This window comes from Gopherus flavomarginatus, chromosome 2 (genome assembly GCF_025201925.1).
Source record: "Gopherus flavomarginatus isolate rGopFla2 chromosome 2, rGopFla2.mat.asm, whole genome shotgun sequence".
In the NCBI taxonomy this organism is placed as follows: domain Eukaryota; kingdom Metazoa; phylum Chordata; order Testudines; family Testudinidae; genus Gopherus; species Gopherus flavomarginatus.
In genome coordinates, this window is record NC_066618.1 from 21,901,300 (window position 1) to 21,927,770 (window position 26,471).

Sequence of the window (26,471 nt, forward strand, 5' to 3'; positions counted from 1 at the left end):
ATACCTATGCTACATTTTAGAATGTGTTTTCAAAGTTATCTGTAACACTTCAGATTTAATACCTTTATTCCAAAAGGGAAGGTAGTAATTTGGTAATGTGATGCCTTTCCCAAGAAGCATTTATTTCATTATAGACAGTCCCCTACCATACATCTGTGGCTTCCTATTTCACCATTCCCCATGATGATTTTTTAAATATTGATCTTTATGTTTTATTGTGATAACACTAATTTCAACACAATTCCAAAACCTATCAAAATATCTGAAAATGCGATTTCCCTGAAATATGTCAAAATATAACTGATCTACTCTGGAACACGAGAGTCTACAGCAGAATGCTCGTTTCATTTATATTTTGTTTTGAGATATTTCCACTTGGTTTAAAAAGCTATTTTAATTCAATGTCTGTCATTACATTAGTGAATCACAGAGCACTATAATTCAGATCCTATACATGCAATTAACGTTCCACATTAGAAAATTAGTAGAGAAAAATCTAAAATAATATATCTGTAAGTTGGTGGGCTCCTTCATTAGTCCAGGAGACAACCAGTGCCACACCCAAGTCTGGTTAAGAATCTTGCCTCAGAGCACAATATTATTATACAAAGACAAAAACTTATGAAAACAAAACAAAGCTATTCCACCTGAGCAACAAGCTACAATCACCAGAGGTCTTTCCCCTTGCTTCTTTTAGTCTCAGAAATAGAACACTGACATCCCCTCAGCCCCAAGCATCTGAGTCATGTGACAAACAGAAAGCCCTTAACTTGTTTCCTGGCAGTTTCACCCTTTCACGGTATCCTTCTCCAGAGACTATTATGAGGTCAAGAAAATCAAATTGAAGTAACATTTGGTCTGAAACTCTAGCTGGGTCCTGCTGGCTTGGTCATGGCAGGAAGGAAGAAATAGGACTATATTTTGCCCATTAGAGCAGGTGCAGTTGACTGTGTAGATCCCAAGAAGCACATTCTAGCATGCCTTCTGTATTACCCGTGACAATGGTGCCTCCTAACCTTTGTATGATTTCCCATAAGGACATGCTAGAATTACAGCCTTGGCACTCAGCAGTGCTCAAGTCTGTTTCCAAGGTGCTGCCAGAAGAAGACAGAGACATGACTGGAACAGCTAGCTTAAGAGGGGAAAGTATGCTGCATCCCTTATAAAGTTATGGCTTAATTCCCCAGACCAGTTGGGAGCTCTGGCATTCTGCTTCCTCCCCACCCGCAGTGGGCTGAGATGCCTTCACACTGCTTTCAACGCAGGGGTGTGCCTTGAGGGCTTGATTTAGTCCTTGGTGTCTACTCATTTCTTATTGTGGCAAAACTCCTATTGATCTCAGTGGGAGCAGGATCAAAACCTAAAACAGGTTCCAATGTAAAATGCAACATATGAGATACTGCTGAGCATAGAACAATAGCTGTATTTGTTTATATAACCTCAGTACCTATTGCTAGTATCTGGATCATTTTTCTCTTGCAATCTTTGGGTTATTTGAAATAGGAAAGATGTTAAATATAAAGACATTCCACCCTGTTCTAAAATTCTGCAAATGAAAACGAAATGATCTAGTCATTAACTGTGTCATGAATCTGACTCATGGAAAGACAAAAAAGGTCATTTCTCATTTAAAAAATCAGGGTGTTTATTCTGAGTCCTTCTGATTTGAACATCTTGGCTAAGTGATTTACAGTTACTGCAATGTCTAACTACTATATCCACAATTTGCCTCAGAAGAACTCCTGATCCAACAAAAGTATCTTTCAATTTGGTTATAGCTGTCCCTTTTATCTGGCTTAACTATAGTAAGCACAACGATTACCTGAAACTGAACCATTAGACTGGATTAGTATAGTTGGTTTTAACCTGGCCAAAACTGAATTTGATCCTGAGTCAACAAATAAAAGGCTTAATCATAGAGCTCCATTCTTTTTCATGTAGGTGCAACAGTGCAGAAATTTATTTTATATATACATAATCATTACTGATAAGACGTAGATGGGAAAAAAGCACAGAACTGAGAGAGACATTTTATGAGTTCACATTTAACAAAATATATAGGCAGTAGAATCAAAAGTTTCATCTGTCATCTTAATGTGCCAAACAGCATGGTTATTTTTCCTGCTGGTCACTATACCTTACTAATAACCTAGGATATATTTAAACCTTGGATTCATGCTTCACTTGGGTTTATTTCTTTCTGCTTATTGCCGCTAAAAATGCATTATGTTGCAGAATGCTGTTAACTTTCAAATGTTTCATTTGTCTAAATCAGAGTTTAAAAGGCATTGAGGAAACATCAATCAATCAATCAATGGGAAAAGTTTCTACCAGATATTCCTTTAATTTATCCTTCACATTCTGTCCATTTAGCTCCTTCTAGGCACACTGCTCACTTTCTATGAAGCTGGCACAACATATATTGACTATTTAAGTGAAGTGCTAAATTCTGAAAATAATGCTGAAAATAGGAATTGACTAAATTGACTGCCAAATTATAGCAGATAAATATCAGATTCAGACTCTCTAAAAAGCTCCACACTGACAGCCTGATCCCAAACCCACTGAAGTCAATGGGAGTTTTTCCACTGACTCAGTGGTCTTTGGATCATACACAGAGGCTTGTACCCTTGAAGTACAGATATAACTTTACTAAGACGAGTAGTCCCACTGATGTCAGCAGACTAGTCACATAAGTAGAGTTATGCACACCTGGATCAGGATCCTCAGCATAGCACCAGTGGAGCTATGTTGACTTACACTAGCCAAAGATCTGGCCTGTTTGCAGGATCAGATTCTTATAGCCATAAACCAACTGAAGCTGTGGGTACTCAGTAGTTCTCAGAATTGGCAGCACTTTAGGGCCCAAGCCTTTACTTAAGTGCAAAAAGTTACTCATGTGCTTAAACTTTGCAGAATGGGCCATTAGTCATGAACCATCAAAGAAGAAGAAACACCAGAAATTGAGAATGAATCAAATAGTTAATCTACTTCAATGTTACCAATTTGTGGTTAATTATTCTTAACACCAAGAGTAATATAAACACAAGAAACAAACATCTGTCCAGACCTATGAGCATTTTCCACTAGCAAAATTACTGAATTATAAAAGAAAAATAAATCCCTTTATGTACATAAAATTAGCACCAAAATTAGTATTCACCTGCAATTCATACAAGGTTCTTAGCGGAGAGCATCATCTTAATTAATAAATGATAAAATCCTTAATAGAGTTTTTGCTTCAAATCACCATAATGGAACAGAAATATTTTATTTATATTTCAAATTACATCAAAAAATGCACTGAAAAGAAGCAAGTCATTCACAGATAGGTTCACCTTTCCATCTAAAGACACTTTACCCCAAATTTAGATTTTAATTGATCTAGATGAGATTGTACTCCACTGAAACCGGGGGGATAATAAGACTTCAATTGCCTTGATCATCTTTGGGGATTTTGTACCTCATATACCACAAAGCTAGGAAGGGCATTTCTTAATGGCTGCTGAGCTTTACACATAAGTTTGGTGCTTTATTCTCCATGGGGTATGGCACTATGTGTGCAGCAGACTGTACTTTGACAGATGCAGCTGTATCGTAAAAAGGCCCTTAGCATTATTAGCACTGGTAGTTCATATATATCCATGAACTCTGGGATTTCATAAATGAACCATTAAAATGTTCTTGAGAGTAAAAAATGCCACCAAGTCACTTACCTCCCCTAAGCCAGTCTGCAGAATCTTCAGTCCAGTAGCTTTTTCAAGCTTGTATTTGTTGACATCTGTTAGAAAAATTAAGATACAGAGGGTTAAGGAAAAGCTGGGACTTTGATGAGTCTGCAGCCTTCACTATATAATCAAGCTTTTTTCCCTCTTCCCAACAAATTCAATAGAATTCCTGTTTATCTTATTTATCTATGGTATATGTTTCACTCATAACAACACTACTATTGAGCCTTTGTGTCATTAATCTTTCATTATTATCTAAAAGAGAAAGACCAAAACCAGATGTGTTTACTTCAATATACTACACCTCCTTTAGTTTCAGAATGATGGAAGGGCACAATATAAATAAATCATACCCAACTCTACAATGGGGATGGAACTAAATTAAATTAAGCCTGGACAAATCAAATCTTTGGAATCCACCCACCCCAAAAAAGACATTCAAGGATGTCACATGAGGCGGATTCAATCTCATCTTTTTAAACACACTTCCTTCTAGCCCCTTTGCCCCAGACAGACTTTTTCCCCTAGTCCAGTCCCTTTCCTTATGATAAATTCTTGACTTCCCTTTCCTGTCACATCAGAAGGCCCTAGTCTTCTCCTGGTCCCAAAACACCCCTGTAATTGTGAGCAATATTTTATTACTACAATATTTATATCACACAGGTGTGAATAACTTTGTAACAAATTACCTCTGCTTTGCAGTTAAGATAACTCACTAAATTGTCCCACAATCTATGAACCTCCCCTTTAAATGAACTAAGCCAGTATTTAACTGAGATTTTCCCATTTAACGCTTTCCACATAGCAGGCATTGAAAATAAACAAACAAAAAAAATCAAGGACAAAACCAAATAAGTCACTGAAGCAAATCAAATAAGTCTGTCTCAATATAGTAAACCCAGAAAGACATAATGAAGGGAGTGCCTAAAACAGTCACCCCTTTCAGAAAAGAACTTCTACGTGCTGTAGTTACAAAGTACGGCATTACAGCAGACTATTTTCATGGGCAATGTTTAGCGACTTTATTCGTTCAGGGCCAGATCCAAAGTGCAAATCAGATGAGACTCCCATTGATTTCAATGGCCTTGAATCAGGCCTTAGAGCTCATCTTCATTTCCTGTGTATGCATCATTTCTGTTGATTCCAGTAGCCGCTGTTTGTGTCCAAGGAATGAAGAATTAAGTCTTCAGCTAATTCCAGTTAAGAACATGTGGTGAAATCCTGATCCTACTGAAATCAGTGGGAGTTTTGCCATTGACTTCAACAGGGTCAGGACTTTATCCATGGATTAAAATAGAGAGGAGAGCTAGGTCCGTCTTTTGGATGTACATAACTGTTGGCTTTATTTTTTATATAGGGTACCTCCCAAGGTGATGGTCCCAGTTAAAACCTCTATCTAGAAAAGCACTTAAATACACTATTTGCTGGTCTGGGACCTAAAATGCAAAAAAATTAAATACATTCGATTAAATATTGCTATTTACTGTTTAATGCTTTACATATTCAAAATGCTTTAGCCACATTAACTAATGCGTTTACCCTCATCATGCCAGAGGGAGTTAGTTAAGGAAATATTGTTATCTCTACTTTCCCCAGAGGGAAACGTGAGGCAGAGATAGGCAGGGACTTGCCCACTGCTGTGCAGAGGATCACTGCTTGAGACACATTTAGGATTTTAGACTTCTTAAGCCTGATTTTCAAACTGCAGGCCTGCGCACATTGATATGCTTGCCACTAAGGTATTTCCATATGCACATGGACAGGGAAGTGGCCACCAAGCATGTGTTTGCACACATACTTGAAACATCACATTAGCAATGCAGTTTTGCAAATATATATTTAGGGTGGGGAACTGCTTGAGGGGGACGGGGATTTGAGTTTTTGACTTGCTGGGTTTGTGGGTAGTCAGTTATATTGAACTGAACTGCTACACAGTAGTTACACTGGAGTATTAATTTTCTTGTATCCTTGAGTTATTTCAAGGGTGCCTACGGTTTATTGTATAAATCTAAATAAATCACTTAATTAATCATTGTAATCAACCTCCAATTTCCAGCCTTATTCTCATTCTCCTGCACCATGCTGCCTCCCACCTACACATTCATTTATAGCATGCACATTCAAAGCATTTTTATGCCAAATACAATAATTGAGAAGAAACTTTATAAAAACAGAAAACTCCACAGGCTGAGTCGGAGAAACATAACGTCCAGCAGTATGCCTTGTAGTTCACTGTTTGTACATGATAAATAAGATAACACAATATAGCAGAAAGCAAGTAAATGCAGTACACGTGAAAACAAAACAAAACAAAGAAATCCACATGGTTCTGTATGGCCTCTACACTTAATAAGAAAATGTTGGGCCTGCTGTATTTATTACAATGTATTTGGCCAGGAGGTAATTTAGTGATTTTTCTTATCTTCTTCCACAGCCTCACTATCACTGAAATTATTTTACTTTCAGTGAAGCACACTTAAAAAACACCTTTACAGCTAATTGCCTGTTGATATAGGCCAAAACTCAAAGAACAGCTCTTACATTATCGCCATTCAACTCAATAAACCCCTGTCAAAACTGAAACCTCCTAGAATTGCCAGGTGTCCGGTTTTCAACTGGAACACCTGGTCAAAAAGGGACTCTTCCCAGCCTGATGAAAATGAGCAAGTGAGTGAGGTTGAGGGACAGTGAGTAGGAGGGGGAGGGGCCTTGGAGAAGGGCGGGGGCAAGGGTGTTCAGTTTTGTTTAGTTAGAAAACTGGCAACCCTTGAAAGTCCTGATTAAATCCCATCTCGAAAGCTGCCAAACTCAGGCTTTGACAGAATGCAGGACAGGGCCCTCAGCAGAACCTCCTGATGTTCAGTTCTCGACACTTATAGGAGGAGTTTTCCAGCTGACTTCAAATCCTACAGTGGGGCACAAAAGGAGAGGTAGTCTTGGAAATAGAGGGGCCCCAGGCTATCTAGTGTGTTATAGATTATCTATAACATCTTGATTTGAACCTAGAAGTGAACAGGAAGCTAATGCAAAGATTGGAAACTAGGTATTATATGCTCAGTATGCATGAACCCACATCAACAATGGGTTTTCCAATGGCTAAAAATCAAAGTGCTCTTTAAGTTTAATATTCCCATGCCTAAATTTTTAGACACACAATTTTCTATTTCTTAGGAGTTCAGCAACCAAATGCCCCCTCCCGCCCCCAAAAAATCCCTTGGAGTTGTGAATGTAAACTGCATTTGTCCATGCCATCAGGTAGAAAGATACTTAAATCCTCATCCTGCAGTCTTTGTGCACCCATGAAAGTTCATTAGAATTTGGGGTACACAAATAATTCAGAATCAGGCCTTTAAAGCAATCTGAATTCAGGAGAGCTTTTGAATGACCAAAACCTCAGGTTTATGAGAATTCACACTACAGTTAAGAAATTCACACTACAATTAACCTAAGAAAATAGTGAATTTACCTTTTACACACACACACACACACGCACACACACGTAAAAAGGTAATGTTCAATTATAGTTGGTGTTTATTAAAGCATTTTTAATATAAAAAGTATTGTATAGGTTCTAAGCATATTACAATATTTACAAAGTTGTTCTTGTTTTATTATTTATATTCCTCAATATTTTTAAAAATTCAGGCATTTTCAGATATAAACACCTAAAGTTTGGCGCCATATTTAGGCACCTAAATAAAAGTAACTTGATTTTCAGAGCTGTTGACAAATTCCACTGAAGTCAATGGCAGCTGCTGAGCTCGCTGCCCCACTGAAGAAATCCGACCACTTATTTAAATGCTAAAATATGTATTTTGGTACCTAATTTTAGGTATGCAAGTTTGAAAATGTTGGCCCTTAGATGTGTAAATGTTTAACCAAAATTTTTAAACACAGAGGACAGGGCATCTGAAAACAGGGATGGAAAACTGAGCCCAGATATTTCAAAGCACATTGAGAATCCTTTGAAAATCTGACACTTGACATTTTAGAAGCATTAAATGACATCTAAAATCAGCACCATCTAACTTTTCTTTTATTTCCATGTCATATACGTATTGGTAGATATTTATTTTTGCAATTTTCTTTTTTAAAAAGGAAAGAAATAGCTACAGCCAACGCCCTATATTTCACATTTTAACAAAGTTATTTTTATGGCCAATTTTTAAAACTCCTAAAATTGTAATAGAGGTGTGACACACTCATCAATAAAGAGGTACTAGTGGAAACTGCTATAAAAAAAGTCAGTGAGCAAGCTATAAATCCCTTTTTTAATCTTCTACTGAGACAAAAAGGGTTTCCAAACACAAAAAAGAAGTCCTTTAAAATTAAATTCACTAGATGAAGGATATGCAAATTACCTGAAGAAGCGGAACCCTATAATGTTCTCAAAATTCTGCAATAGCCTATTTAATTAGTATTTTAATTTATCAGAATAATTCTTTGCACTTGACAATTTATGCAGTATTCCATATAATTAAGTACGTAGCTACAGTGGAATAATTTTGCCTACTTTCTTTATACTGGTTATTTTAACCTGAAAAAATCTGTGCAAGTCTCTTCTCTGATCTAAATTACAATGGGGAAACTTAATGGCTTTGCTCTATTAGAGAGCACGATGAGAGTGTTACTGAGTGTTTAAAGGTAGAGATTGTCACTGTTTCTAGACCTTGGTAACCTAAAGGGAGGTCTGATGCACTTTGAACAGCATAATTTATTCCTCTCAGCATAGGTCATCTCTCACTGATATAGTCAGGAATTCTTCAGTGGCAAACATATTTTATAGTTTATCATAGGCATCGCTAGCCTTAGATTTTACAGGAGTATATGAGATGGAAGCTATGTAGGTCTCCGTAATCTGCATAGCACATTTGTGAAGGGGAGGGGTTGGGAGGTAGATGGTTCAGGTATACTTACTATATAGGACATACAGTGAGTCTTAGCAAGTAGCGTGTAACCTACATGGCCAAAGCACTTCCTGGTTCTCCCACTATGCCCCTGGGAATGGAATTTTTGTGAGGGAAGCAGATCCATAGGGATATTGCCCTGCATCCACCATCTGTCCCTTTCCCAAGGAAAACAACATTGCTAAATCTGACAGGGGATCTGTGGGAGGTGAGGGCCATCCATACAGAGCCCCTGAAGTGACTTTGGCATCCAGCACCTCGTTCCCAGCAGCACCTTGGCAACACAGTTTCAGTGGCACCGTACTGTAGTGTCTCCTTAGCAAGGAGAAAGGAAAGGAAGGAAGGAGGATCCACACAAAGGGATACAGCCTAGAACTGCCTTCACTTTTTGGGAGATGTTCACTGGGTGCAAGGGAAGAACACGTGCACCCATCTGAGCCAGCCCCATCCCCTCCTGCCCCATCTCTACTCCCTTCCTTGTATGCCCATCTTGGACCCAGGCTGTGTAGAAAGCTCTTCACAGGGCCTAGGACTGGGGAGGACAATGTTGTTGGAGCACACAAGGCTCCTTTCGAAGCATGTGTGGAGAACCCCTCCATCCACATATTACAACCTGGCCCTATGAAATGAGAGCCTGAGAATGTATTTATTTTCATTTTGCCAGACAAGTCCAAGCAGGTGTCTGTAGTGTTGCTTAGTCACTCCCCCTGCCCAACAGTGTTTCAATATAAACAGTGTTTCCAGGAGAATCATATTATAATATGTGGGCACCTCCCCACCTGTCAAAAAGAATTAAAAGATTCCCAGAGGTAGCCTGCTTTAGCACAGGAGATGTATTTACTAAGACTGCAGTAGCATTCACACCATTTAGTCTAGAAGAAAAAAGGGACAGAGGAAAAAGATCCTTGACATTTCAACACCCTCTGGGCCTTTACTTCCCAGAAGAAGCTGAAATGTTAGGGGTTTATTTCTCTCTTTCCTCCGCTGGACTAAATAATGCTTGGCATTTATATGGTACCATTCCTTTCATCTGAGGATCTGAAAGTGCTTTACAAATATTAAGCAATCCTCACAACATCCCTGTGGTACACGTTGTCTGGCTAAATCTTGTTTGCATTGTAAAAGCCAGTAATCCTGTGACTGAAATCAATGGGACTATACAAGTGAGTAAAATGGCAGAATTCAGTTCATTATTCTGAATGTACATATGGGTAAACTGAGGCATGCAGCGGTTTCAAGGTCTGATCCAAGTCCCATTAAGTAAACAGACTTCTTTTGACTTCAGTGAATTTTGCATCAGGTCCTTAGACAGCACAATAGCAAGTGATACACAGAATGATATAGACACAGTTAGAGATGGTGTTCTCACAAGTGTCTGTACAGATTGATAATTTGTTTGTCCGTGCAAATCAAGGTTGGATTCATTCTGCTTTGTTTAAGATCTATGTATGGTACCCACCAGAGCACCCTCGGCCAACCCACTAGTCCAATACCTTCTATGTACTGAGGTCTTTCCCCCTAAATTTGAACATTTCCCTGGACCCTAAATGAGGGCATTCTCAGGAATTCATTCCTTGTTGCTATTTGACAAAGCTGAAATTTGTTGTCATACAGCACAAGGTGCTTTTTCCTCTGGCTTTTGCCTGGGTGGGTTACCTGGTGGAGCTATGTTTCACTTTTTTGATGGGCTAGGGAATTTTTCATTTCTTTTTTTATTTTCAATATAGTCTCCGATTTTGTGAGACCATTAACAAACCCCAAATCTTCCTTAAGACAGAACTCAAGTTATGCATAAAGCATGATGACTAGATTTTAAGGACAGAAGAGACGCTTATAACCATCCAGTCTGACTTCCAAAATAACGCACGGGGTGGGGGGGGGGAAGGGAGGAGACTGCCTGGCAGGCCATAGAATTTCATGGAGTGGTTCCTGCACCTTGTGAATGAGGTAGAGCTTTGAGAAATCAACTGTCACAGGAAGATCTTAAGTATTTTGATGTCTTTTTCTTAAAAAAAAAAGTCAACTTACAGTTAAGGAACAGATTTAGACCAATGAGAGGAAAAATATCTTATTGGGATATCTACCCACTTACAGAGTTAGAGCCTTTAGGATCCACATTTTGAAGTTTTTTTCTACAGCATGAGGGCTAGAGACATACTTTTAATAAAAACAAAAGGTGATTTTCATGTGATTCATAGATTCATACAGTTTAAGGCCAGAAAGGTCCATTCTGTCATCTAGTATACCTCCTGTAAATCACGGGCTATTAAATTTCACCTGGTCACTCCTGTGGTGAGCTTGTGTTTGACTAAATCATAACTTGTTTTTGGCTAAAACATATCTTCGAGAAAGTTGGGCTTCCTGGAGCAAACACCAAATATTGTGAGACTCCAAGAGTTTCCAGCTCTGAAACTGTCATTTTTAGATACCAAAAAGGAATTTTATAGGGGTTTAAGATTTCCTTTGAATCCTGTACGCTTAGCCTACTGTTATTTAAAGCATCTGGCTTTACATGCAAAAGCATATGAAAAATATTTTCATTAAATTATTCTAAATCTCTAAAACAATTCTTTGTGATATATGCAGTAGACACTGTCATAACTTTCCTACTCAGATCTGAACCTTAGAGTTCAGAACATGAGAAGCTAGCATGAAACCGTCAAACTTAATTACCAGCTTGGATCTGATATCGCTGCCACCATCCAGAGAATTCCAGTGTCTGGCTCACTCTGGTCTCCCCAAAACCTTCCCTGAGGAACCCCAAGACTCAGATGCCCTGAGTCTCACCACAAAGGGAAATAACCCACTTCCCTTCCCCCTCTTTACCTCCTCCCAGATTTCCCCGCCCTGGGGACCCTAGGATACTCCCTGCTTCAAGTCCTTGAAACACAAGTACCGAGAGATCAAATCTCTCTCTCCCCTCACCCAGAGGGTATGCAAAGTCAGGCTTAGTAAATCTAACACAAAGAGATTTTCCCCTCCCTTCGTTTCTTAGCCTTAACCAGTGAAAAACTCCAACAGGTCTTAAAAAGTAAGCTTTATATAAAAAGAAAGAAAAAGACATAAAATGGTCTCTGTATCAAGTTGACAATATACAGGGTCAATTGCTTAAAAGAAAAAATGAATAAACAGCCTTATCCAAAAAGAATACAATTTAACACATTCCAGCAACTACACACATGTAAATACAAAAAAAACAATATAAACCTATTGTCTTACTATCCTTGTTCTTACAACTTGGAAACAGAAGATTAGAAAGCCTGGAGATAGAGAAAGCACTCTCAGAGAGGAGAAAGAGAACAGACCAAGAACAAAGTACTCACACCCAAAACTTCCCTCCACCCAGATTTGAAAAAGTCTTGTTTCCTGATTGGTCCTCTGGTCAAGTGTTTCAGGTCACTGTTTGTTAACCCTTTTATAGGTGAAAGAGACATTAACCCTTAGCTATCTGTTTATGACAGATACACAGTACAAGAGTGTGATTTAGCCTACAAGTTTTACAGAGACTCATTGTGGATTTCATTACTCAATAGTAAGTGCCAAATCCAAACTCATGCTGACAAAATCTTATTCCACACTGCAGCACCACATATTTCAAACATGATATATAACACACAGATATAAATGCACACAGGCATGCATGTGTGCATGAGCACATGCACAGGGCGAGTCCAGTATAATATAAACTGGCTCAATACTATATATAGCCCAATGGATTTATGCAGTACTACCGCCAAGTTCATATAATAAGGGAATCAATCTGAGAAACAAATCTTTGGCACACAGAATGTGAAAATATGACATCATTCTATTAAGGGTTCTTTAGGTGAAGCCTTGCACCCTTCATCCCTTACTCTAATTCTTATTTGAAAAATACTACAAGCAAGTGGCATTCCCAGCAAGGACCATACAAAATAGATATTCAAGATAAAGTCCAAACACCACTGCTGGGTTTTGGTTTCATTGGTAATTTAGATACAACAGTAATGAAACAAACACAGGCAAAGCTTTCTTTTCAAGTGTGTCTGTTCCTCTTCTGTACCAGCCTCTATTTCTCTTTGCCTCAGAGCATGAGAGAGAGGCTTCTCTTATCTCATCTCTGGAGCTAATACGATGCATCTGCCACTGTTACTCAGTAGTAATTACCTTGCATCTTCATGCAGGGTTCAAGTACCAGTCATCAGGGTGACCTAGAGGAATTCTGCATAGAGATACATGTACTTTTGAGTTTATCATCTCTTACAAACACAGGAGGCCTAGTCCATATTCGTAAACCTATTTTTAATGATACTGTATATTTTATCCCACTTCCTCGCCACAAACTTGTTTGAATTAAGGCTTAAATTCTAAGCAACAGCTTTGTGAGTTGTACCTGGTCACTGCCAGGGTAATCTCAGGCATAGATGCTCTTTGCTTTACTGCTGTTCCAATCTTCAAACTCCAGAATGCAAATAGACAAATAAATAAATAAAAGTCACAACATGAACATCCTCTGTGTTCCAGCTTCAAATGAAAAACAAGTGACTCAAATGGTCAGGCACAAAGCTGAAATGCTTCCTCATCCCAAAACCTAAACACTGATTTTTCAAACATGAGTCTACAGGTTACAAGCAAAAGCTGTTTTAACTCTTTGTTTTCCATCGTAACTGGGTGAATAAGCGAGATCTTTCTATTCTGTTGTCTCCTGTGTAATGTCTGGCTAACTGTGTCATAAACAGATAGTTAAGGGTTAATCTCTCTTTTACCTGTAAAGGGTTAACAAACAGGGAACCAAAAACACTTGACCAGAGGACCAATCAGGAAACAAGATACTTTCAAATCTTGGTGGAGGGAAGCCTTTGTTTGTGTTTTTTGGGTTTGGCTTTGTTCTCTCTGGATTCTGAGAGGGACCAAACATGTAAGCAGATTCCTCCAATCTTTCTGAAAAAATCTCTTCTGTTATAATTTTAGTAAGTACCAGGAAAAAGGCGAGTTTAGTCTTTTGATTGTTTTCTGTATTTGCAAATGTGTATTTTGCTGGAAGTATTTTAAATTGTATTTTTCTGGGGGGGGGCTTCTCTCTAGTGTCTATAAGCTGAAAGACCCTGTAACCTCTACCATCTAAATTACAGAGACAACTTTTACTTTTTTTTCTTTCTTTTTATTAAAAGTTTTGCTTTTAAGACCTGTCTGACTTTTTCCCCTTGTTGAGGCTCAAGGGAATTGAGTTTGTACTTACCAGGGAACTGGTGGTAGACAGGGAAAGAGAAGGGAGGGGGGGAAAAGGGGAATCCCTTTGTTTAGATTCACAGAGCAAGAATCTGTCTATCTATCCAAGATAGCCCAGGGAGGGAATGCCTGGGAGGGGGAGAGAAGGGGGGGAAAAAACCTGATTTCTCTGTGTTGTGATTCAAGGAGTTGAATCACGGTGATCTCCTAGTGTACCCAGGGCGGGAAAGATCTGGGAGGAAGAAAGGAGAAGGGGGGGAAATGGTTTATTCCCCTTTGTTGTAAGACTCAAGAAATTTGGGTCTTGGGGTCCCCAGGGAAAGTTTCTGGGGGGACCAGAGTGCCCCAAAACATTATAATTTTTTGGGTGGTGGCAGCTTATCAGATCTAAGCTGGTAATTAAGCTTAGAGGAATTCATGCTAGTACCCCATTTTCTGGACTCTTAAGGTTCAGATTGGGGAATTATACCATGAGAAACTGGCAGGCAGTCCTGAAATGGAAATGATTGCATGGAAGTTAAACCACGTGGTAATACTAGTGATAGCCTGGTAAATGTTATGCCAAATCTACTTTTCAAGTGATTTTTCATATGATTTTAGTTAGATATTGTTTCAATCTCACTTGCATTAAATTAATTTTTATATCAATGTTTCGCGCATCCAATATGTTCGGGTGATTTTTTCCCACCTCTCCTTGTTGCCTTAAGAAATTTAAAATATAGCTTGCATCTTCAGCAATTTTCAGTATACACATGCTGTAAAACCTACTATAGCTAATCAAACTGACAGGAGGGCTTTAAACTAGGTTCGACGGGGACAGGCGAGCAAACCCCACAGGTAAGTGAGGAACAAGACCTGGGAGATGGGTTGGAAACAGGAGGGAGCATGGGCTATAATGGCAGTGAGGAAGGAGGGTCAGGGCAAAGCTGGGAGGCAAAATCAAACCAGTATCTTAGATGCCTATATACTAATGCAAGAAGTATGGGTAATAAGCAGGAAGAACTGGAAGCGCTAATAAATAAATACAACTATGACATTGTTGGCATTACTGAAACTTGGTGGGATAATACACACGACTGGAATGTTGGTGTGGATGGGTATAGTTTGCTCAGGAAGGATAGACAGGGGAAAAAGGGAGGAGGTGTTGCCTTATATATTAAAAATGTACACACTTGGACTGAGGTGGAGATGGACATAGGAGACGGAAGTGTTTAGAGTCTCTGGGTTAGGCTAAGAGGGGTAAAAAACATGGGTGATGTCGTGCTGGGAGTCTACTACAGGCCACCTAATCAGGTGGAAGAGGTGGATGAGGCTTTTTTCAAACAACTAACAAAATCATCCAAAGCCCAAGATTTGGTGGTGATGGGGGACTTCAACTATCCAGATATATGTTGGGAAAATAACACCGCGGGGCACAGACTATCCAATAAGTTCCTGGACTGCATTGCAGACAACTTTTTATTTCAGAAAGTTGAAAAAGCTACTAGGGGGGAAGCTGTTCTAGACTTGATTTTAACAAATAGGGAGGAACTTGTTGAGAATTTGAAAGCAGAAGGAAGCTTGGGTGAAAGTGATCATGAAATCATAGAGTTTGCAATTCTAAGGAAGGGTAGAAGGGAGTACAGCAGAATAGAGACAATGGATTTCAGGAAGGCGGATTTTGGTAAGCTCAGAGAGCTGATAGGTAGGGTCCCATGGGAATCAAGACTGAGGGGAAAAACAACTGAGAAGAGTTGGCAGTTTTTCAAAGGCACGCTATTAAGGGCCCAAAAGCAAGCTATTCCGATGGTTAGGAAAGATAGAAAATGTGGCAAAAGATCACCTTGGCTTAACCATGAGATCTTGCGTGACCTACAAAATAAAAAGGCGTCATATAAAAAATGGAAAGTAGGTCAGATTACAAAGGATGAATATAGGCAAATAACACAGGAATGCAGAGGCAAGATTAGAAAGGCAAAGGCACAAAATGAACTCAAACTAGCTATGGGAATATAGGGAAACAAGAAGACTTTTTATCAATACATTAGAAGCAAGAGAAAGACCAAGGACAGGGTAGGCCCACTGCTCAGTAAGGAGGGGGAAACAGTAATGGGAGACTTGGAAATGGCAGAGATGCTTAATGACTTCTTTGTTTCGGCTTCACTGAGAAGTCTGAAGGAATGTCTAATATAGTGAATGCTTATGGGAAGAAGGTAGGTTTAGAAGAAAAAATAAAAAAAGAGCAAGTAAAAAATCACTTAGAAAAATTAGATGCCTGCAAGTCACCAGGGCCTGATGGAATGCATCCTAGAATACTCAAGGAGTTAATAGAGGAGATATCTGAGCCTCTAGCTATTATCTTTGGGAAATCATAGGAGACAAGGGAGATTCCAGAAGACTGGAAGGGGGCAAATATAGTGCCCATCTATAAAAAGGGAAATAAAAACAACCCAGGAAACTACAGACCAGTTAGTTTAACTTCTGTGCCAGGGAAGATAATGGAGCAGGTAATTAAAGAAATCATCTGCAAACACTTGGAAGGTGGTAAGGTGATAGGGAATAGCCAGCATGGATTTGTAAAGAACAAATCGTGTCAAACCAATCTGATAGCGTTCTTTGATAGGATAACGAGCCTTGTGGATAAGGGAGAAGCGGTGGATGTGATATACCTAGACTCTAGTAAGGCATTTGATACGGTCTCGCATGATATTCTTATAGATAAACTAGGAAAGTACAATTTAGATGGGGCTACTATAAGGTGGGTGCATAACTGGCTGGATAACCGTACTCAGAGAGTAGTTGTTAATGGCTCCCAATCCTGCTGGAAAGGTATAACAAGTGGGGTTCCGCAGGGGTCTGTTTTGGGACCGGTTCTGTTCAATATCTTCATCAACGATTTAGATGTTGGCATAGAAAGTACGCTTATTAAGTCTGCGGACGATACCAAACTGGGAGGGATTGCAACTGCTTTGGAGGACAGGGTCAAAATTCAAAATGATCTGGACAAATTGGAGAAATGGTCTGAGGTAAACAGGATGAAGTTCAATAAAGATAAATGCAAAGTGCTCCACTTAGGAAGGAACAATCAGTTTCTCACATACAGAATGGGAAGAGACTGTCTAGGAAGGAGTATGGCAGAAAGAGATCTAGGTGTCATAGTAGACCACAAGCTTAATATGAGTCAACAGTGTGATACTGTTGCAAAAAAAGCAAACATGATTCTGGGATGCATTAACAGGTGTGTTGTAAACAAGACACGAGAAGTCATTCTTCCACTTTACTCTGCGCTGGTCAGGCCTCAGCTGGAGTATTGTGTCCAGTTCTGGGCACCGCATTTCAAGAAAGATGTGGAGAAACTGGAGAGGGTCCAGAGAAGAGCAACAAGAATGATTAAAGGTCTTGAGAACATGACCTATGAAGGAAGGCTGAAGGAATTGGGTTTGTTTAGTTTGGAAAAGAGAAGACTGAGAGGGGACATGATAGCAGTTTTCAGGTATCTAAAAGGGTGTCATCAGGAGGAGGGAGAAAACTTGTTCACCTTAGCCTCCAATGATAAAACAAGAAGCAATGGGCTTAAACTGCAGCAAGGGAGATTTAGGTTGGACATTAGGAAAAAGTTCCTAACTGTCAGGGTAGTTAAACACTGGAATAGATTGCCTAGGGAAGTTGTGGAATCTCCATCTCTGGAGATATTTAAGAGTATGTTAGATAAATGTCTATTAGGGATGGTCTAGACATTATTTGGTCCTGCCATGAGGGCAGGGGACTGGACTCGATGACCTCTCGAGGTCCCTTCCAGTCCTGGAGTCTATGAGTCTATGAGAAAGGTGAAGTTTAGGCCACTGTTGCTGCTCTTAATACAACTGGTACTTTGGCTTCTCACAGTCCTCAATACAAGACATACTACAGCCAACGCTACAAGTCTACAATAAAGGAACTTTCCACTAGTTTCACTAAGCATCTAATTAAGTTTAGTTTCATGCACACAACCCCCCGTGAGGTCGGTACTAGTGCACAGGTATCTATAAAAGCAGAAATTGGCTGTAACTGAGCATCTGGAAACAGCTTCCAGATATATATTTTAAATCAAAAAAAGTTTTCTCCCCACCCTAAATATGGAATTTTCCCCCCAAATTCCCCTAATCTAAGGTGCAGGACAGATACTATTCAGTTCTGGACCAGTAAAATTCTGATATCTCAGGGACCTACAGAGCTTTCTCTTTACATTGTTAACAACTATAATCTTAGGTACGTAACCGCATGTATGTATTTATTTATTCCTATTCATTTAAAAATAATTGCTTTAACTATCCATTTGAAATACAAATACATTGTTGTTTTTAAAAAGTTATTTTAGATTAGATAGATTAGAGGAGTTTTAAATGTATTAACTATAATTTTCATCTTCCGCTGGATTCTGTTCAGTTAGACTCAATGGTGATGAATATAGCTGGCTTTGCAGATAGATGGACACAAAAATATGGTCCAATCCTCTTAAAAAAGCCCTCTAAACATTGCTAAAATAGTCTTTATGTAATAGATACATGGCACATATAGAATATAGGATGATTTTATGTGAAGATTTTATAGGCACTTGTTTGGGATGATCTGAATAAGTCACCATGACTTTACCACTCGTGTAATGCCAAGTTCATTCTGTCTAACCTCGCTGAAACCAAAACATCATGTATTCTCTACATACATACAGAGATATATAAAAAGCTTCTGTAGTTCAGGTTACATGAGTATTTACATTCTAACCCTCAGTTTTCAGTTATTGCAGACAATGTCACTAATTAGGGGTAAATTTTCCAGGCATTCTCTCTGTCTGAGCAGGGTTTTATTTTTTAAAGTGTTAGCAAAACTAGTTAATTTGTTTTGGAAAAAAAGGAGAGTCAACAAACCCACCAACCAATTTTCCCCATTATCAACATTTTCTTCCAATATCTTTTGAATACCCCAGCAGCAAAAGACTGAGAGTACAAAGCTAAAAACTGGTAAATATCCTTCTCTTGGAAAACCAGTTAAGTGTTCCTGTGAAAACTGGTTTTGATTTGGCTGAATTATGAGAATTTGAAAATTGCACTTAAAGAATGTATAGAAGATTTTTAACAATCGTAATTATATTTTAATATCAGTCATGCACGTTCTGAGCAAAGGTAGAGAGCAATTTGATGCATGTTTGGCTATTTAACTGCTTACTGAAATATATTGAATATTTGAAGTCACTGTGAATGTTTTACAACATTTAGAAAATAATGCAGATCTGTGTAGAAATTCTTGCCTCTTTGTGTGGAGGTCATTGCATGGAATAGTGGATTATGTACCGAATTATGTATCTCTTTTCCCATCTTTTATCTTTGAAAAAAACCTACAAGAAATTTAATTGACAATTTTAAAGAAAACATTAAAGTTGCACTGTTTAGAGCTCAGAAAGTCAGGAAAATGCCATCGGTAAAGCTATACCCAATTGATTCAGTACTACCAGGAAATGGAAAGAAAGTTGAAGAAATGTCCGCCCCACCTCCAGTTCTCATCAAATTTCACTTTAATGAAAAAAAATTAACCATTTTCAATGCAGCATGCAAATTTTATTAATTATTTTGAGCCTGAAACTGGCAAAAAATACAGCAGCATGAGTGTTGGGGATAACAGACAGTCTTCCAGTTGTTTCACGGGTTGCTTCTTGGATCACAGATCAAATTTAAGATTTTAATCGTAATATCTGAAGACCTACAGATACTGAATCCTAGGAAGCTTAGCGTTAAACATCCAGCATTCCATATTAACCTTTTTTATTAGGAGATATGACTTGTTCCCAAGAGACCGAAAGGTAAAAGATGGTACCATCTCTGCCATTTCCAGCTATTCTGAGTGTTTGGAATACTCCATCCCCTGACCTAAAATGTACCAGGAAAACTGACATTCCATAAAATGAGCATAAGGTCACAGGGTTTTTAAAGTTTTGGCATAGCAATATAATATGCTTTAACTGTTTTCAAATTGTTTATTTTATCTATAGTTAAGATTTAAACAGATTGCTTTAACTTTGTATTTCTAGTGATTAAAATGCTACAGCGACTAGGCACTTAGCAGTAATAGCAGCTAATCAGCCTTGCAGAGTTTATCATATGTTCTAGAGCAGCTTATCTGTTTTTTGTTTTCAGTTGAATGTTCTCTGTTGATATAGATTTCATTTCAATTCCTCATTATCTGTGCTGAATCACCTTTTTGGGGCTGTGGTGGTCTCATTCAGGGGATAAAGAATGGTCTTTTGATTAAGGCACAAGCTTGTAAATCAGAAGTCCTGTGTTCTATTTCTGGATCTGTCAAAGACTTTGTGTATGACCTTGGATAAATCACAATCTCTTATTGCCTCATCTCGAAAACGGGAACAATATTTACCTGTGTAATATTTATTCCTGTGTTCAGTTTTAGAAGCTTCCAGAAATCAACCAGAGGAATCATAGAATAGAATCATGGAAGATTAGGGTTGGAAGAGACCTCAGGCGGTCATCTAGTCCAACCCCCTTCTCAAAGCAGGACCAACACCAACTAAACCATCCCAGCCAGGGGCATGGAGATTCCACCACCTCCCTAGGTAACCCATTCCAGTGCTTCACCACCTTCCTAGTGAAACAGTGTTTCCTAATATCCAACCTAGATCTCCCCAGCTGCAACTAGAGACCATTGCTTCTTGTTCTGTCATCTGCCACCATTGAGAAAAGCCTAACTCCATCTTCTTTGGAACCCCCTTCAAGTAATTGAAGGCTGCTATCAAATCCCCCCTTATTCTTCTCTTCTGCAGACTAAAGCCCAGTTCCCTCAGCCTCTCCTCATAAGTCATGTGCCCCAGTCCCCTGATCATTTTCATTACCCTCCACTCGACTCTCTCCAATTTGTCCACATCCTTTCTGGGGGAGGGGCGGGCAGGAAGCATGTAGCTTCCATGTTTGTGTTCATCCAGCAAACCGGTTATTTGGAATCTGTTTGTACCAGTGTGGTTTCTTCATATTGTTTTTGTATTGCAGAAAGCCAAAGACACAATAACATCTCTCCAGGGTGTTGTAAAGCTACTATCCAAGTTCTGCCATCCATACTCATAGGAAGTGGTACCTTCCTCCTCTCAAGGATTCTCAACTTGGGTGGCATGCTACTTCAAGCAAATTGTGACAGAACCTGGCCCTAAAATTGTAAAGTGCTTTGAGACCCTTGATGGCGATAGGAGTAATATATATGCTGGTCTTCTCTTAATCACTTAAGCTTAGTGTTTATTCTGCTCTGTTTTCTAGTATTTGTGTGTTTGCACTGCTCTGAGACTTAGCACATAAAAAGCTTAAAGGGTATGAATTATTCTTATTGTTTTCTAAGTGCTGACTTGAAATCTTTGGACATCTGAACTGGCAGAAGTGTGAATTCAGGGTGCACTAATTCTCTACAAGCCCAACCATTGTTATTTTTAGTAAATAAAAATAAACAAACAAGTTGACATTTTGTTTCAGTCATTTCCTCAATATCCGATCCCCACTGCCAATAAAACTGTGACCTCTAGGTTCATTTCTGTATCGATCCAAAACACATGTATAAGCCACCTTATTTGTTATTCATCTGCAAGTATGCTTAATGTCATCTTCATGGCACAACTGGAATCAGACTGAGTTGTGAAAACATTAGTAATATTTCAGCTGACTGGTTCACTAAATCATAAACAATACAGTTAATGCACAAGGGTCACTCACTAACAAAATCTATTTGTCATGCCTGCGGAAGAAAATGAAAATATTTATTACCGACAATGACACTAGTAACAAGACTTGCAATAAAGCCTTCTGGTGAAAGTGAACCTGAGTTAGGCTGGCCTGCCCATTGTTTCCCAAAGCAACTGAATATTTTTCATAATCTCCCCTTAATGAAGACTTGAGACGTTATTTTGCTAAAGTAAAAAAGGATTTATTTCAAATCAGCATTGAATGGAAAATGTGTTTCAAACAAGATCAGCAAGATACTGTTCTTCGATATTACATCAGTTATCATATTGTATATAACACTGTCAAGAGCAGCGCCAGGGTTTCTGGCGCCCTAGGCAGAATTTGGGGGGTGGCATTTTGCGCGCTCCCCATGGGGCGAGCGGGAGCTTCCGGTTCCGCTCCCATCGTGCCGCCGAAGAAGGACCTTCTGCCGAAATGCCGCAGGCGACAGTGGCAGTCATTGAGCTGCTCAATTGCCTGCCTCTGTTTTCCGCGGCATGTCGGCAGACGGTCCTTCTTCAGCGGAACTGGAAGCTCCCGTGCGCCCCATGGGGAGTGCACAAAATGCCACCCCCTGAATTCTGGTGCCCTAGGCGACTGCCTAGGGTTGCCTCATAGAAGCACCGGCCCTGAACACTATGTTTGTCCTGCTTTAGGTGCAATATAAAAAGTGGAAGGGCAAGTGTGTGCTTTTGGCCCTAGCAGCCAAAGCAATGTAAGGCTGGGAAACGGAATGGTGTGTGTGAATATGGGGTGAGGGCATTTAGAAGGTGTAGGGGGTTGAAACGCTACATATTTGTAGACTGAGTGTATTATACATATTATGTGTGCGAAACCGGTGGGCAGTTTCACCTGTCAGGAAATGGACATAAAGCCCCAAGTCTCAGTCCTTTTAAAGCCCTTTCCTTAGGACTCATTTACTATCTGCCAAAGAGTCACAAAAACACTATGCAAAAACAACAGTCAAACTCCAGAGGTTTTCCCCAACTTTAGCCAGACGGAAGTTGAAGGCAAAGCCTTCTGTCCCCACAGCCATATCCCTCCTCCCCTTTGACCCAGCTTTCCCTACCTTTTCTAGTCCACCTCAGCTAGCCATGTGACAAGCTGGGACCTGTTAACCCTTTACAAGCTGCAGTGCTGCATCTTGGCAGGACTCAGAGGTAAAATCCGGTGGGTGGCGGGGATTGGAGTGGATGCAGCTTCCCTAGCCCTCCTAGAAGCAAAGGAAAAACTCTCACTTTTGCCAGGCTGGTGTAGTGAAAGCTCTCCTTTTGGTTTCAATCAATTTTAGCTTGTTTATTGGCATGAATTTTGGCTGGCATCATTCCTCCTCAGTAGCTAAGCCGAATACTTTCTGTAGGACATCCCAAATAAGCAAAAAAATCTCCAAAAACTTGGCACCACAATAGTAAGATTTTATGCCACATATTTGAGAAATATTTTTTATGATAATGTATTAGGACTGTTATTTTCTGTTCCTTCAGCTGCAAAGCTAAGCTGTCTAACTATACTGATCTTAGAGGAAGAAAGTAGAGTATAACTATTTCTTTAAAAAGTACCTAATGTAGATTTTATCACACAAATGATTGTCATATTTTAAAGGGAGCTATCTCAGGGCTAGAAGCAAGACTGCATATCCCAAAGGGATGCTTTGAGTCTCCCCTTTCAGCAGAAATCTTTCACTTCAAGCCTTCCTGGGTCACAAGATTAGAATTGGTTGGAAATTGTTTGTCAAAAGTTTTCTGTCAGAAAATGCCACAAAACCAATTTTTTCATGAAATCATGTATATTTTGAAGAAATTCCATTTATAACAATTGGAAAAAAATCATAAATGCTGAAATGTCCTGTTCCATCGTTTTCAGAATGAAAAGTTTTGACTTTCCATTTTGAAGTAACTTTTTAATTTCAAAATTTACTTTTATATTAAAAATGTTTTTTAAAAGCGCCAAAATCAAAATGAAAACATTTATCGAAATAACATTTCAACTGATCCAAAATAATTTTGGGGGGGAGGAAGGGATTTTTTTTCCCCACAAAAATGTTCAAAATTTTGGCTATTTGTCCTGATTCAGGTAGACTCTTTGAAAAAAAAATTTTTTTCTCCCACAGAATGCAAATGGCCAGCTCTACCCAAGATATCAGACCTTAAGCTGTCACTGGTCCAGAGTTGAAAACTGTTGTTCTGCACTTCAGATCTCTATTTTTGGGGGGAAATTCCACATCAGAGGGGAGAAGGAGGAAATATTTCTCTGGAAGGCTGCTTTTTATAAAGTGTCTGAAATTGCAAAGAGGTTCATACTATTACAATGAGTCCTGGGAAATAGGGATCAATGTGTAGAGTGCAAGTGAGATAGTCAAAAGTATATGGTTTATGCTATTTAGCACATACAAATAACCCCCACATACAGTATATGACAGATGAGATTGACACATCCATCCTCCACACACACATGCACTGTTAAAGTGGCAATACTTACCACACATTAGTATCTGCAAAAACAGAGGGGCCAATTGCCTCCCCATGTGGGAAAGCTCATAGGAGAGGCTGAAAGGGGAAGAAAGATCAATACGTTTTCCTTGATTTGTCTCCGGTGGTTCCATCTGGGGAGGCACAGCTTGCCCTCTCGCTTGTGTAGGAAGCTGCAGAGTATGCCCAAAAATCATGTGGCACCTTGGGGGTCAGTAAGGCTATATCTACACTGCACATCGGTATTGGCAGCATGTAAGGTCTGTGTAGCTACATGCCACAGTGAAAAGCAAGCTGTGTCTGCACTGTGATGAGTCACCACAGGTGTTAATGAAAGCTCTGGTGGGGGTAAAGGCAATGCGGAAAGGCTTCAGCAGCTGCCCACTGTTGGAGCCTTTCCCCACTGCCTCCCCTGCTGTCAGAGCCTTTTCCTGCTGTGGGGAAAGGCTCCAACAGCCAGACAGTATACTGCTAAAAATAGCAGAACAGATGGGGAGGCATTGCTTGGGCTGTAGAAAGCCATGTGGAGTATATACCTGGGGACATACCCACAGGGTTCAGGCGTATCTTTATTCTACTTGCCTAAGCAGTGCCTCACCGCCTACATGGCTATTTATACCCATGTGAGGGACGACTAACCATGTACTTCTACCCTACACGCCACCATAAGAAGTGTGAAGTGTAGATGTACCTATTGAGACCAAGACCCTCCATATGGAGAAGCTGTACCTCGGCAGCCTGCCACTGCTTCCTGCCAGCATGACTCCAAAGCAGCTGTACCGCCAGAGCTTCCATAGCAGGTAGCTATGCGTGTGACCAGACTTTAAGGGGTACCCCCCTCAACTGTGGATAGAGGGCACAGAAAGATAATATAGCTGAGTGTTTTCGCTGCAGGGAATCTCTAGGGGAATGGTTTGTGAATCTCATTATGTGCCCTTGAGAGGGAAAGGGGATGCTGCTACACAGGCATTGGGGACCCCTTTCCATTATCCAAGAGAAGGGAGATCCATGCATGCTAAGATCCCCATATTTTACTGACACCCCCCCCAAATCAATCTATACATAGATCAGTGTCTATATTTTAGAAACACACACAAAGCATACTTGCACACACAAATCTTTTAAGATGGCTGCGGAGCAGAAGTATAAACATAAATTAAGAATGAGGTATACATCGCTGCCAATTAGGATGTATATTATTATCCTTTGACCCCTTCTTAATATTTCATTTTACCACATTTCTAAAATATTTATACCATAGAGTGTGTTAAATTATAGCAGTTAAGACCATAGTATGGTTTCATTAATATTTCATCACAAATCTTTTATCATTTGAATTTCCCTGGTGTCATTCTATTGCTTTGTAGTACACAGTGGGGATGGAGGACATTTTTAGTACTTTTTCATTTTGTTTCTCTGAGTCTTAGCAGAACACCTTGTTCTCTTTTGTAGGCTACATTTTTTTTCAATGATTGAATTATGATTCAGCAGCTGATTCATATAAAATATTCTCGATTCCTTATGTATTTTTTGTTGTTGAGGGTAACTAAGCAGCAGAACAGATGAAATATGTATGTAAATCCTTTACATGAATGGGTTGTGTAACTGTACAGTGGCATTTCTGAAATGGTGGTTCACCCCTACCACTGACCCCTAGCTCACAGTCTTGCTAATAGACTGGGTACCTTAACTACCTACAGGTGAAGGACTGCTGTCCCCATGAATAACATCTTCAAGACTCCAGTTAGCAAAGCATTTCAGCATGTGCTTAAATCCATTCTAATTCAGCAAAATACTTTGTCAGATGATGAAGTTGTCATGCATACACAGGATCAGTGCTAAACTCCCATCTTTGCAAAAATCTCTTGGAAGGACCCATTTGATGTGCTAGACCCCAAGTGGTCAACTCCTCCTTCAGAGCAGGCCACATGGCCTCACCACCTCCAGAGACTGAACCTCTGGAACTTCATCACATCTGCTTCACACCATGAGTGGCATTTTCAAAACAGTAGGATTTATTAGTCAACTGGAGCACAACATAGGAAGTCCTTAGGTTAGAACAGAAAAATGCAGGGTAAAGCATTGTCCTCTCTGGTCAGTTCAGCACACCAGCCAAGCTGTGGTTAACTCTATTTTCAGGTTCTTTGTTGCCCTCTCTGACTTCCTTCCTTAGGCCATGTCACTTTCATCAACAAACGTATGTTGCTCGGGGTTATGAAAAAACACCCCCCAGAGTGACATCATTTTGCCACCATAAGTGGTAGTATGAACAGCGCTATGTTGGTGGGAGAGCTTCTCCCAACAACATAGCTGCCGCTGCTTGTGAAAACACTTTTATTTTGTCGAAAGGAGAGCTCTCTCCTGTCGGTATGGAGTGGCTACACAAGTGATCTTACAGCAGCACTGTAAGCTTGCTAGTGTAGACACGGCTTT

The 26,471-nt window shown here is 39.6% G+C and overlaps 1 protein-coding gene across 3 annotated transcripts in view; it reads right to left on the reverse strand.

Moving 5' to 3' along the window:
* The window catches only part of PTPRN2 (protein tyrosine phosphatase receptor type N2), a 1,080,816-nt gene that overhangs the window by 362,413 nt on the left and 691,932 nt on the right, over nt 1-26,471 (reverse strand). For all 3 annotated transcript variants that reach the window (XM_050942222.1, XM_050942220.1, XM_050942221.1), the window contains one exon: nt 3,717-3,781. In XM_050942222.1, coding sequence (XP_050798179.1) covers nt 3,717-3,781 — 65 coding nt within the window. The remainder of the gene's footprint in view (nt 1-3,716; nt 3,782-26,471) is intronic.